The sequence below is a fragment of the Nipponia nippon genome, unplaced genomic scaffold, assembly GCF_047370975.1.
Source record: "Nipponia nippon isolate SJK-2023a ecotype South Korea unplaced genomic scaffold, ASM4737097v1 scaffold_5, whole genome shotgun sequence".
Taxonomy (NCBI): domain Eukaryota; kingdom Metazoa; phylum Chordata; class Aves; order Pelecaniformes; family Threskiornithidae; genus Nipponia; species Nipponia nippon.
In genome coordinates this window covers 21,975,645-21,989,900 of record NW_028262369.1, presented here as the reverse complement: position 1 = coordinate 21,989,900, position 14,256 = coordinate 21,975,645, and the positions used below count along the sequence as shown (strand labels likewise).

The following is a 14,256-nucleotide window of genomic DNA, read 5'->3' as shown; positions in this document are numbered from 1 at the left end:
TCATTTGTAGTTGCACTCTTACCACCACACCACGCGTGTTCACCTCCAAATGTGCTCCCAAATTGATGACTGATTAACTTGATTGATTCAAGTTAAAAGATAGTGCAGGAATTGTTAGGAATCAAGTTATACCACTTGTGCAGACGACAAAACCACATATAGGTAATCAAATAAGCGATTGAGCAAACAAAGGTATTTTGCATTTCCAAGATAATTCAGGGAATCTCTGCAGTTCCTTCAGAGGAACACGTTTAGGTTTATCTGAGACCAAACTGACTATCACCAAGCCAGTATAGCATTCCAGCATTTCTCTTCTTCTCACTTCATATTCTGAGAAATCTTCAGGTTCTATCAATTCATTTCATTCTTTTTAAATACTTACTTGGTAACCCATCTTTATTTTGCTCAATGAGTACTTTACACTTTCTCATTTGCTTAGCCCTGTATAAATATTTAAAACAAGGGAGACAGTAAGAATCCCTTACTGGTTTGCATTAGCCATAACAAACAGCAAACGAGGCATAAACAGTTCAAACACAATGTAACTGAAATAGCTAAAACCATGCTGAAACAGAGAACCAGTCTCACCAATTACACTGAAAAATATGACTCTCACTACCTTTGCCATGATACAGCAATCTCTTACAGCTGGTTGGTTCCCAGTGAGAAACCTGAGCCTCACAAAGCAAGGTATGGGCCAAAGAGTTACATCTAACACCATAAATGCTACTATTCAGCACATTTGAGTATTTCACATTATTACACACCGAACGCAAAAAGAACCAAGTGTTTTTAAATGAATTATTTTTCCTTTTTTGCACAAATAATTTTTCCATTTGGTAAGTCAGTTTTGGGCACCTATGATGATACACAAAACGTAAAACTGACCACACTGGATCAGACCAAGGGTTTATCTAGTCCAGCACTCTGCCTCTTACAAGGCCCAATCACGTTTGGAAACGTGACAAGGCCCAATCATGTTTGGAAACGTGACAACATACAACACTTTCTTCTCCTGTAACCATCTAGTTTCTGACACAGCAATTTTCAGTTTGCTTCTTTTTTCCTACAGAAGTGCCATGTGCAAGCTTAAGCCTACTGACTATAACTTACTTTTCTTGTGGTGCAATTACACAATATGCTGACTTGTTTCAAAGGCAACATATTGTGCAATTAGGCCCTACACTCTTTAATTACCATTTGTGGATCCTTCATAAGGCAGCCAATGGATACACAGGGGTCTGCAGTCAAAAGGCTGAAAGCTGCTTTCAGGGATTCCTTGAGTCAGTCACAAGCACCATGATGTACAGAGCCAGAGCGAGCCTTCTCCCCACACCAGTCTCATTACCCCTTTCTGTGCCCAGTTGTACATCTGGCCTCCACAACGCCCTGCAGTGGAGGGCACTGCAGTTTAATTAGGCACAATGAGAAATACCTCCCCATGCTGCTTTATTTCAAACATATCTCATTGGGATGTACTCCATGTAACCAACTGGTCCCCATCCCACTCCTGATTTTATAGATTTTAATTGTACACCCTTCCCTCAGAGATCTCTTTTCCAAACCGAGGAAGTTACCCTAAGCAGTTATTTTTCAGACAAAAGTCATTCCACATCTCAGCCTGACATTGCACTACTCAAATGTAAGTACACCAACAATTTGTAAAACAGTACACAATACCATTTGCTACAGTTCTGACTCCTTTCCCACTAAATATTTTATCTACAGTTTTGATCACTGCAGGGTACTGAGATGATATTTTCAACTTAGTGGTAGCTGTACAACATCCTCTTTTCTGAGAGGTAGCATCAGTGGCTTTGTACAATAATTCTGTGCATTTCCTTCCCTACACTGTTATTGCTTAAAAAAGGAACACTGCAGTCTACCAAAAACATTTTATTTTCACAACTTAACTTTGGCTTAACCACCAAACCCAACAAATAGTAAATTCTGTATGTAACCCAAAGATTTCTTTATCCAAAATAACTAAAGCTAATTTAAAACACCAATAAAAGACTTGGCGTGTTCTCCTCATACTCTTCTATCACTGAGGTGACAACAGTCAAAGACATACAAATTACTTATTCTGAATCATCTTTGGAAGCATTTAATTTATATGTATTGGCAACTCTCAATAGTGCTCTGATCTAATAACTGGTTGCTTCTCGAAGGCGTTGCTGCATGTATGGGTCTTGGGAAAGGCTGTCAAAAATTAAGAATAAGCTACTGACGGAAAGGGGGGCCAAAGCAGACAGTGAGATGTGGAAAAACAACAGCAACAAAAAATAAAAAGACTCATGATAGAAGCATTTATGATAAGGTTTGAATTCAGCTCAAACAGGAGCAAGGGTACTGATTATGAAGGGTCCTATATGGCGCACAGTTAGACAACAGGCATGGACAGAAGAGCTCCATATTGTATCCACTTGTATTCTCTATTTTTGTGACTTCTTAATATCCAGACCTTCATTTCAGAAGGGGCTCATATCAAAACACAAGTATTACCAGTTAGATATAAAGGATCAGTACCTCATTTGACTCCAGCAGACTCCCCTGCATTTCTGTCATCGCCTTTGTCTGATGAAAGTTGCGTGTCCACGCCAAAGTGACAAAAGGAACAAAGGGAGAAAACAAAAGGAAGAAATGAGACTCAACTACATACAGAAACAACAGGTAATAAGGTCACATGAACTTGCCGGATACAGATGTCACTGAGCACATGAAGCAGCAAAAGGATGAGATCAACAGCTGTGCAAGCATCCAGAAAGACCAGAGGATGGACTATACCACAGGCGTGGAGACAAGAGAAATCTCGGATCGATACCAAAAAAGTTTAACAAAAGCTGCTGGAAACTCTAGTAGAGACCATGCATGCAGGCTGATCTCTAGCACCTCAATACATTGGGCACACTGTGTACAGAACTACACAGATAAGAGGGTGGGATGTTTAAAATTACTGTTAATGAGAAAAGGTTTCTGCACAGCCTCGATTCACGAGTCATTCCTCCGAATTTTGAGAAGATGAACTATTATTTTCCAAAACATATTTCTCAGCCTGCCATTGCAACCTCCTCTAAGGAAGTGATTAGATTAGCAAGAAAGCTTGAAGGCACAGGAAAGTGGCACAGCACAATAAAGCAGATATATAGAGTAGGAACCGATCTACTAGAGTATCAATCTTTCCAGGAGACTTGCATCCAACTTTCTGAACAAATTTCAAGATCTCTCCACAATGTAACTCCTTCCCATGTTTTGTTCAGCTGCACCAGTAGAATTTAAAAAGACTCAAGCCGCTAAACCAGCTGCAGAGAAGGAAAAAAGAAGATCTCTCTTTTATGGCATAACCCAATCTCCTGGAAAGAGTATCATTAGACTAGGGCTGCCAATACACATGGATTTCTTACTAAACCAGCAAGAATCTGAGACAGTATTAAGAGTTCATTTTATACAAAGTATCACTTTCTAGTAATTGCATAGCAAATGTGACAAAGAGGAAAGACCTCAGATAGGGTCAAGCATTTCACCTCTCAGTGAAGAGTGTAAGTAGGAGGAGAAGGACAGCTCTTTCACAAGACTAAGGCAGATGAACAGTACTAGAGCCATACTCCCATTTTCTCACAGATTCCTAGGGCATTTTCCCAGTAGTTCTCAAGCTACAGGAGTGAGGGCGGCCATCACACGACTTCAATTCAAATTTCTGAGAACATCTACTAGGGCACGTTGTGATTTTTCAGCCATAAGAGTACAGAAGATTTGGGGCTGAAAACCAGAATTTACCTAGAAACCAAGTCACTTCCACACATCAACTCCCTTCTTTGCAATAAGAATCGCAGAAACCTTACACCAACTTTAATTTCATGACTCATAAGTCTGTCCAAGAGGACAAACAGAAAAAGAACAGCAGGTGATTGGTAGGTTTTGTTCCTAACTTCTAAATATTCCGCGTTCTAAACCTGCTCACAAAGGAGCCGCAGTGAAGGCTTTCCCAACACCTGTATTATAAAGCTATTCTGCTATAATACTTTGCAAGAAAAGCCCATGCTGCTTCCCAAAGGATCAGTGAACAATGAATAAATGAAATGGGGAGAGACATCTGCTGGACATACAATAAAAGCAGGCTAAAAGCATCTAGATTTAAAGGCAGCTTTGTTAATATCTCACTTCTGTGCTTATACAGCATGGAGCTGTTAACTTCTTATGTGATAGTGTTAAAAATATCTGACTCATTTCTTCAAAGAGAAGTTAACCGAACGCACCTCCCAAACAGAACAATCAATTATGTCAGTTCTTCCATGAAAGTAATTTGATTATTCTCATTGTTTTTGTTTGGGTTTTTCTGAGTTAACTACTGATTCTTTTTTCAAATGAAAAATACAGCATGGATCTTTCTAGCTTCTAAATTACTCAAGAGTACCACCACCTTATTATACTATCATACATGCAGATATGTTAAAAAAAGACTGTCTTCAGCTGACTAAATGTCAAACAAATCTGCTTCAGTGAGACTGGGGCTGGGGGGGACTTGCAGGACTACAGTTTTAATAAATCTTGGTAAAGTACATAATACTTCTGTTTAAATCTACTCTTTTAATATATGACAACATTAAGTCTAACTCAGTTTCCCTTTTCTACACAAGCCAGAGAAAGTGGTATTGAATGAACACTTCAAACACTGAACAGCTTAAGGTAAACAAAAAGATACACAATCATTTGAAGAACTACCTTACACAGCAAGAAAAGAAAATAGCATGATTGTGACAAAGTCAAACTCATTCCGAGTTCAATGTGATTAGAAATGGAGTTTTCATTGGAAAGTACTGAATAGTGCCTCCCCTCCTGTATTATGCCCCCAGCTTACAAGAAAAAAACTGACAAAGTGTGAAAAAGCAGAAATACATATTAGAAGACCGAACAGCATATTCCATACTACTCAGTTACTTCAAAGGGAGCCAGAACCATCTGGTATACAAACTTGCAGGCCACTGATTAACAGTGGGCCACTGGAGATATTACAGAGCATTAAAAACAAAGATTAAAACAAAGATTAATGCAGCCCTGCATTAGAAAACAGAGCTCTCGGCACTTCCCTCCCTTCTGAAGTGAAAGAGTACGTCTCTCCTTGCCTTCTCTCTATCTTGGAACAGAATAATTAAAATTTTGCAATGACTGAAATGAGTATGCTTGAGAAACTGCAATTTTAAAATAATTCTACAGCAACTACGTTGAATATCACTGAAGCATACAAATATATTTCACCTGGTTTCTCAAAAGCTTCAAGGACACTTGAATATATATTACTACAAAATGAGAAGATACCTATGTTACAAACTTAAGATATACAGTTTAGGTATTAAGGTGTCTGAGGCATGACCAGTATGTCTTCAATCTTAGATCATGTTTAGCAAGAACCATAAATCTGTGTACTGCATAAAAAGCAAAGAAATAAATTTGATATTGACAAACCTCTCCTAAAATGCTCACCAAGAGACAGTCCTTACAAAGTTACCTGCCCAGATGCAGCCGTATTCCAGTCTTATCTCTAGATTATATCACAGTATACACCAACCTACAGGTACAGATCAACTGCTAAAACTAACCACAGTAAGAATGGCCACTTATGCTACTGCATAACTTCAGTTTTATTAAGAGACATGTTCTTCCCACTTTATAAAATTTTAGCTACAGGTCAGTGTCTCAAAGAATGGAGCTTCCACTCCAATAAGTGCATATCAACAGAAAAACCTATACAATCTGGATACTAGCAAATATTGAAAATCACTTTACCTCCTCGCTCTTTGACTTGTGAAGAACAAATCCTTTTTTCCATTGCCCATCAGCACCCTCATTTGGTTTACGGATGTTGAACTCAACTTTTGCACGATCCTTACTTTGAATAGCTTTCCACTCGTCCAGGGTCATTTCCTTAGGACCTTCTTCCTTAACCTCTTCAACCTCATTCTCTCTGTAGTAAATTCATGGATATTGTGATCATGACTTAGAACTCACATTCTAGATACAACAAATTCAAAATCGGTTGTTAATCGGCACCAGATTATAAAAAAGTTTGTCAAGTATTTAGCAGTGAAGACATGTGTATAGAAAACCCTCACTTCCACCACTCAAAGCAGACAGGAAAACTCAACTCCTTTAGCCAGATGGCAAAAAAAAAAAAAAATCAAATCACAGCCAGACACTTTTAAGCAACTAAATGGTGAGCACAGCACAGCAAAATATTAAAATTTAAAATTAACACTGATCCATGCCATCTATTCTCCATGTTAATGACAAATTTCTTTACAAATATGAAAGCCTACCTTCTGCAATGGACTTATTTAGAGCTATTTTCCCTTTTTGAGATACCTCTCAAGTTAAGGCAGTGAGAGCGAGCTTGTATTTACCACAATTTTCAAGCTTGTTAGTTTTTTGAAAACCAGAATTTAATCAGCTTTGGATAGTCTGCTTCCTTTATTGAATGAAAGACAATTATTAATTTCCCAGCTAACTAAAACAATTTTTACTTTCAGCTAACTTGAAAAAACAACAGCATACAACTTCGTTACTTGTGTGATATCACTTCACTGTAAATCTTTGGTGCCTCTACCTTCTGCCAAAGAGCTATTTTTAAGTAAAACAGACAACCACTATGCTCAATAACAGATCATGTTCCAACTACACAGGCAGTCAATCCTCTAGTCATTCTTCACTGTGTTTATGCAACTAAATTTCTGATTTATGGAACACTTGTGCCATGTATGTGCAGCAAAAAGATCACGAAAGCCTCAACTTCAGAGAACAGATCTTAATTTTGTAGCCATTAATTTTGATGTAATAATGCAGAGGGTATATGTCAAAATGACTGTATTTCAATTTTTTCTCATTCTGTAGGACAGAATGATTTTTGACATGGTATATATTCAGAAGCATTTTTTTAGTTCAAGGCAAAGATATTACCCCTTGGTATTCTGCCCATTTTACTGCAGTAAAACATCCTACAATTCTGGTGAAACATTTAGGTTAGAGGTCCACACAAAATTAGCCAACCTGAAAACTAACCCATGTAAAGATGCTTTTCTACAAAGATAACTGACAGGTTACAACAGATGCATTACGTTTGAAACTGGGAAGAGTACGTGTTTTCTGCAGATTTGAGGAAGAAGAAAAAAACATACAAATAACCTGCAGAATTTTTCAGATAACTGATCTGCACATGGATAGGTCAGTTTCTGGTCAAGCATCAGGATACTGCTACTAAAAGATCCAGGAAATACTGCAGACACAACAAATTTAATATATCCAGATTTCCAATACATATAATCTTTTTAAGGACTAGCTAGCTTGCATTTTCTGACCAATGCTCAAGCTGTAATTCCTTAAAAATTCTCATACTACTCCTGTATACATGATGACCTTAACCTTGGATCATCAAAGCCTTGGAGAAGTAATAGCATTTAGTATTTTTTTTGTTAAACTAAATCCATTCCTTATTCTCTACACAGTAATTGTACCCTCTTTACCACTAACCAAAGTTATTGATAAGGAAATCAAGCCTTAGCAAACTCCACATTAGAAATCTCAGGCAAACTAGTATTTCAAAATTCTATCTTATCTGTTTGCCGTTTTCTTTTGAATTCGCCATAAAGCACATTCCTCATTAAAATAAAACATTTTATTGTACTACACTACCATAAGAATTTGTATCACGTTTTTACATCAACTCTAAGTATCACTGCTGCTCATTCTGCCTCTCTAATTACTCTATTTCATTCATCCACTCACTGGTTTCTTCTGTAGCAGTGTCCAAGTGGAGTGAGAAGCAATCAAGTTAACTTCTGTGTATACAGGCAACTTTCAAAGAAGCCAGAGAATGAAAGAGATACAACCTTTCTTCTACAGGCTAGTCACACAGTCTCAACAGTTGTTTTGAAAAACTAAGTTTAAAAAAAGTTGCCTTCCACTGGCAGAAGAACATTTTGTCCCTTTTGCTTGGTGGTTCTACCTACCTAGTTAGGAGCACAGATGTGTTTGGATTTAGTACTTAGTAGTTGCAATCCCGAGATCCTAAGCATGTTGGAACTGACTGTTAATAACTAAATCTGAAAGTGACCCAAGAGCCTGCATGACACTGATGAACTGTTTCAAGATAACAATTTTTAGACAGGCAATTCTTAAAGAGACAGTCTTTCGGCAGCACTGTGGATAATTTCATATCTACTCAAGAAAATATAATCTGAGTGTGGCAAAACAGAAGTAGGAATAAATACCAGAGGTTAAAGGCAAAGTAATACTACCTTTGAAGCAATCAAAGAACATTAAGAGCGGTGGTACTCACTTGTTTTCAGAATCAGCAGGCGGATGTTCCTCTCCCTCTGGCGTTTCCTCAGTTACAGCTGACTGATCCAATTCACTGCAATTACATAATGTTCGGAGTTTTGTTTTTTAAAAGTTCATCCCTATTTAAAGCTACATACGATTAATGACTAAGTTCTACAGTGGATTTACACAAGCCACTCTTCTTGAAAAACAACTATTTCATTAAGAATTAGTGCTCTCTGTGCCTTTTAAATTCTATGCTTTCCACCTTCCTAATGGTTTTCCCCAACACTTACTAGTACCCATTCTGAAAGCCTCCCGCTGTGCCTTGAGACACAAAATGGATTTGGGTATTTAAAACACTGTTTTCCATGTAATATTTGTAAAAAAAGGCATGCTTAATTTGATCAAAATTGTTAAAATTAAATTGTTCTATTTTTAGTAAAAGAATTGTTCAAAAAACAGCACAAGACGCCCCCCAATTCCGAACTTCCTCAAAATTCTGGTTTTAACAGTTAAGCCATCTCTTATGTCACAAGAAATCACTAATTTTCTAAACTCTGCAAAGGCGGCTTTAATAGTGTAGCAAAAATTATCAAAATCAAAGGCAAAAAAGGCAGCTAAATCTTTACATTTTGCAAGCTGTAAGAATTAGGATTCTGCTAATAGTTTTCTGAGCAATTACAGATTACTAACGTTAGCTCGTCTTTGACGGTTCCCCAGTTGTGTGATCCACTGCCACCACGCTTGTCCTCATGCTTTAGGCCGCTGAAATGTGAATGTGAAACAGAACTAACAAAACTGAGTTAACATTATAGTGTCCAGATACAGAAATTCAAAGGCAAATTTTAAATTATGTTTTAATTGTAAAGAATAGTAAAAAAAAGTCCACAATAGAAAAAGTTAAAGACTTACGATCTATCACTGCCACTATGTCTGTCAAATTCACGTTTGCCACGAGAGTCAAACCCATCTCCTCTGCCCATTCCACGTCCACGTCCACGCCCTCTTCCAAGTCCACCACGTCCACGCATAGGTCGGTCAAGAATGGGTCTAGCATGGAACAGTCAAACTTTAATATTTCACCTCCAAAAATTTACAGCATGGTTTTCTTTTTCTCTTTTGAGAATTTTATTTACTTACTTTTCCTCTGATAATTACTGTAACTGTGTTGAGGCTCTAATTTCAATACCAAATTATTACACTGAAAAAACCCAAATATATAATGCCTGCATCTTAGAAACTGGAAACAAATGCTCAGAAGGATTACCGTTCATTTGCATCTTCTGGCACTAAATTCTGAAGTTTAGCATTTGTCTCGTGTTACATCACTAGCTGACACTAAAATTTCAATTTAACTCACATTCATCCAACTTACGTTTAAAAGAATTTTAATTTTGGCTACTAGAACTTAGTATTTGAACATTACTTTCAGAACACTTGAATTCTGGATGCTACACGATACTCGAGACACTTTAAAACTTGCCTAGACATAAGATGGCTTCACCAATTCCAGATCTGAATTCACTGCAGCCAAGGTATAAACACCTACACGGACTAACTTTTATTGGCTTCAAGTCAGCTGCACAGATTTAAGCAACAGCTGTAACAGCAAACAGATCTCATCCTGCAGGCAACAGCTATACTTGAGTTCCTTTCCTGACCCATTTGCTATAGATTTAGAGAGATATGGTGGATATCACACTGATTTAAACCATATTTTCAGTTAAACCAATGGAACTGTTCACATTAGATCACTCCCAGTCTATAACTTGAGCCAAGTTTGTAAACAAAATCATGGAAAAGGAAAGAAAAGCATTATATTCTGCATGCCACGTACTCTTCTTGTGCCTGACAAAAATTTAATTCAATCAATTTAATTTTGATTCTATCAGCTTTTTTTTTTTCTTTAACTTAGTAGCAGAAGGCAGGATAGCCCCTTCCTATCAAAACTAGGAAAGTTGTCAGGCAAGACAAAATTCTTACTTATCAACAGAAAATTCTCCTCCTTCGCCTTTCTCATCAGCAGGTTTGTCAAAGCGGCGCTCACGAGGAGGTCGTCTCTCCGGTCTCCTGTCAATAGGCTTGCCTTCACCCTGCTGTTGCTGCTGCTGCTGCTGCTGATCAGGCCTCCTGCCAATACGTCTTATCCCTGAAACATTAGGCAAAACACATCAACGGAATGTGGAGCTGCTCTGGCAGAGATACTGACTCTAACACCGTAAAACAATATTGAAGAGAAGCTGGAATTGAAGTTTTTCTTCTAGCCTTTTGACTAGATAATCTGAGAAACTATACCTTTATAAAAAGTCACTGTAGATCATTTGACTCTTCTTATTCACATTTTTATGCAGCATTTCAATTAAATAGTACTTTGTACAAGTGTACACTCTTACAATATTGTAGGAAACAAAACCTGTCAAAGCACACAATACATTAGTAATCCGTGTTAAAACAATAGGGTCAACTTTCAAAGGATCAAGGTAAGCAAGATTTTTTTTTTTTTTCCTCTCTGAAAGGTGCTTTTCAGGTAAAACAAGTGGTTTTTATTCTGATGCACACCAAAATGAAATCAGTGTCGCCACACTGGACCCAAGTCCCTATGACAGCCACCCCGCTTCATCCCACTGCACTCCTCTTGGAAACTTTTTCGGCCAGCAGTACGACGCAGGACAGAGTGTGCTCTCCCACAAGGGCCACCCTTACCCAGACAGGTGTCACTTGTATCCCAGTAAGCAGGCAGCCCATTACAGCAGGTACTGGTCAGTGACTAAACGATGTGTTCATCCACACCAATACTCTCAGTCCAATACGTGCTCCCTGACAAAGACTCACCTCATTGTGCCCTTACTTAAAATAGCTTAAGAATACACTGTGCCACTGAACTGGCTAGCATTCTTCTCTGCCTCTCTATGCCTTCTGAAAGATTTGGGTTTTTTTTGAATAAAAACTCCCCATGGGCATTATCTTCTTCACTAAGACATCTGAAGGATCTTAAATACAGGGTTTTTTTTTCCCCCACTCGTCTGAAAGGCCCGTTAACTCTTCTTTAGAAATATCTGGACAAAACACATTACTCCTGTGTTATACTATTTTCTTGCCAAAACGTTTAGGGAAAAAACACTAAGCAAACCACCAAGTCTGACTTAAGAATTGTGAACTATCTTTTGAACTAAAAGCTGCCAATTTTTCTTTTTTTTTTAAGAAATAAGTTCCCGCCTAACAAGCAATGTCATATTTGGGTGGGGCTAAAGAAGTTACAGTTGTAATGATATCCAAGCCAACACACCCAAATGAACAATGTCTTCCTTACCTTATAAGCTGTACTTAACATGAAGTTTGCATGACATACATTGCTTGCTAAGTAATCCTTACTCCCTAAGGAAACACAGGGGTTAAGCTCACTAACATTTACTTTGAAAAGGGCTCTCAAACTAAGGATGACCATTTCATCTTAAGAGGCAAAGCTCGGCAAGGAAAGCGAACAGGCCAGTGTCACATAGGAGGTATGCTGCAGAACTGGAATGAATAATCCACGTCTTTTGAATTTCGAGTTCAACACCCCGCACTCTGAAAAATCTGGTTCCTGGTGAAGCCTAACCAAAAATACAAGTTATTTCTTTTTCTTAGTATGACAAAGCTTTGAACTGGTAATTCAGCAGTCAAATAATCTGCACCTTTCCAGAGTAGTGGAATAGTTTTAAACTGCAATACGTTCACACAGGATACAAACCCTGTCGATACCACGGCACCCAACACCTTTATAACGTTAGAACTAGTGTTCCACACAAAAAACCAGAAGTTTTCAAACTGGAAAGTCACTTTGTTTACTACAGCGCTCCATACACACCGCTACAAAAGCGGGCCTGACTTTCTCTGTTTCACTGCTATAATAAGCCATGAAATACTTTTTTCATAGTGAAGTAGTGCTTGTTCCTGAAAATGAATGTGAAAACCGGGAGGTAAACACGTACTGCTAGCCCTACCAAAAGCCCTCTCTGTTCTCTTGTGTTGGCCAAAGACACTGCCCATGTTTCAGGTTCACCTCATGCAAGACAACACCATAATTCTGTATCTGACTAATATTTCCAGAGGACACTAGCTTAGTAAACTGCTACTCAGGACAAATTATTGCATTGCTCACAGGGAAAAAACTCTCGAGCTTTAAAGTACAAAAGATCCACAAGCAAAGCTTGTCATAAGGTATTTTCAAATAGCATTTGGGAGGCTTGCTAAAACAACTAGTATATTAAAACATTTTCTTTCTTAAAAAGCATAAAATGTGGTGGAGAATCATTTTGCAATATGCACTGCAGTAAACGCTAAAGTATTAAGATGCTTTCATGCAGCACTGTGCTCCCCTGAACTGGCCGCGTTTCTGAAAAGATCGCTTGAACTGCAGTTAGCAAGTTAGTTCCTCACCCACACGCCAACTGCTGTCACCACACTTTGATACGTTTCAAGGATTCCAATTTAATCAGAGTTCTGACCAATTCGATGTGCACTGAAGTCTGCATGCTGCCTGCCACGGGGTGACATGCGTGCACAACATCTATCCTTCTCCATGCAGAGCTGCGTCCTACTAACTACTTTATCCCCAGCATATTCATTTAACCTATTTATACTTTGTTTTCTTTTTTCAACAAAGTTTCCCACGTGGAATGTCTTACGGGTTTACACAAACACGGCTGAGAATTCGCACAACCTGTTACTAAAACGCGTACGTGGTTCCCTTCAACGCCGTTCCCTAGAAAAATGACCCAAGTGACTTTGAAGAGCCCGGGGACTGCCAGATACCCTGTCAAATACGTCAGGCCACCCGAAACACAATGCAAGTTCAGGATGCGCTGCTGGGATTTTCTCTTTCACGCCACCCTTCAGGCAGGCAGCCCTCCCTCCCTCCCTCCGCCGTGCCCCGCCAGGCCAGAACAGACGCTTCGGCACACAGGCGGCACCCGGGCACCCCAAGCACGCACGCACGCCTCCATTTTGCGCGGGCCGGGCGGCGGGGACACACCGCCCGCGGCCACGTGCAGCCGGGCAGCGCGGCGTGCACGGCCGCCGCCGCTCCTCCCCGCGCTCCGGCCGCCCGGGCCCGCCGCCGCTCACGGGCCGGGCGGCCGGGCGGGCCGCCCCCCGAGGCAGGTGCCCCGGGCGGCCTCCCGCGGCCCGCCGGCCCCGCCATGCGCTCCCCCACGTGGGTGCGAGGCCGCCGCCGCGGGCACGGAGCTGCCGCCGCCGCGGGCTGGGCCCTGCCCGGGGCCCCCCGCGCCGCGCTCCGGCGCATTCCCGCCGCCTCCTTTGTGCGCGGCGGGACGCGGCCCCCGCGGGGCGGGGGGCGGCCCCTCGGCGGGGCCGGGCCCGGCAGCGCCGCGGCGCTCGGCTCCCTCCCCCGCCGCAGCCCCCCGCGGCCCCGCTCACCCTCCTTCCGCAGCGGCGCGCCGGGCTGGCCGCTGCCCTCCTCCCGGCGGTCGCCGGCGCCACCGGCGGAGGCGGCGAAGGGGGGCAGCGGGTTCTTGCGCTCCTTCTGGGACTCCCTGCGCAGCTGCTTGGCCGCGCTGCCGACGCCGCCGCCGGCGCCCGCCTGGCCCGGGCCGCCGCCGCCGGCCCCGCCGGAGGAGTTGGTCTGGGCTCCCGCCGGGCCGCCGCGGCCCCCGCCGCCCCCCTGGCTCCCGCCGCCGCCGCCGCTCTCTTTCCTCCGGGTCTCGGCCGCCCGCAGCACCTCGAAGGGGTCGGACTCGTCATCAAAGAGCTGGTCGAAGCGGTTGGTGACGACGCAGCCGAAGCCCTCCTGCAGGTGTCCGGGCATGATGGGCCCCCGTCGGCGGGATCCTCCTCCGATGCTGCCGGGCCCCCGCGCCCTGCTCGCTGCCGCACAAGATGGCCGGCCCCGAAGAGACCCGCTTCTCTTCCGGCGCCGGGCACATCCGGGCACCTCACCCCGCG

General features: G+C 41.6%; 1 protein-coding gene across 5 annotated transcripts in view; it reads right to left on the bottom strand.

The window, feature by feature from the left end:
* Positions 1–14,256, bottom strand: part of SERBP1 (SERPINE1 mRNA binding protein 1) — a 17,274-nt gene extending 3,018 nt beyond the window's left edge. The window contains exons 1-7 of one of the 5 annotated variants that reach the window (XM_087730539.1): positions 13,732–14,255; positions 10,297–10,462; positions 9,226–9,363; positions 9,007–9,102; positions 8,330–8,404; positions 5,785–5,962; positions 2,530–2,577 (exon numbers count right to left, since the gene is read on the bottom strand). In XM_087730539.1, the coding sequence (XP_087586665.1) occupies positions 2,530–2,577; positions 5,785–5,962; positions 8,330–8,404; positions 9,007–9,102; positions 9,226–9,363; positions 10,297–10,462; positions 13,732–14,119 (1,089 nt within the window). In that variant the 5' untranslated portion in view covers positions 14,120–14,255. Of the gene's footprint in view, positions 1–2,529; positions 2,578–5,784; positions 5,963–8,329; positions 8,405–9,006; positions 9,103–9,225; positions 9,364–10,296; positions 10,463–13,731 lie in introns of all 5 variants that reach the window. The other 4 variants (XM_087730540.1, XM_087730543.1, XM_087730541.1 and 1 more) reach the window with 4 other exon arrangements.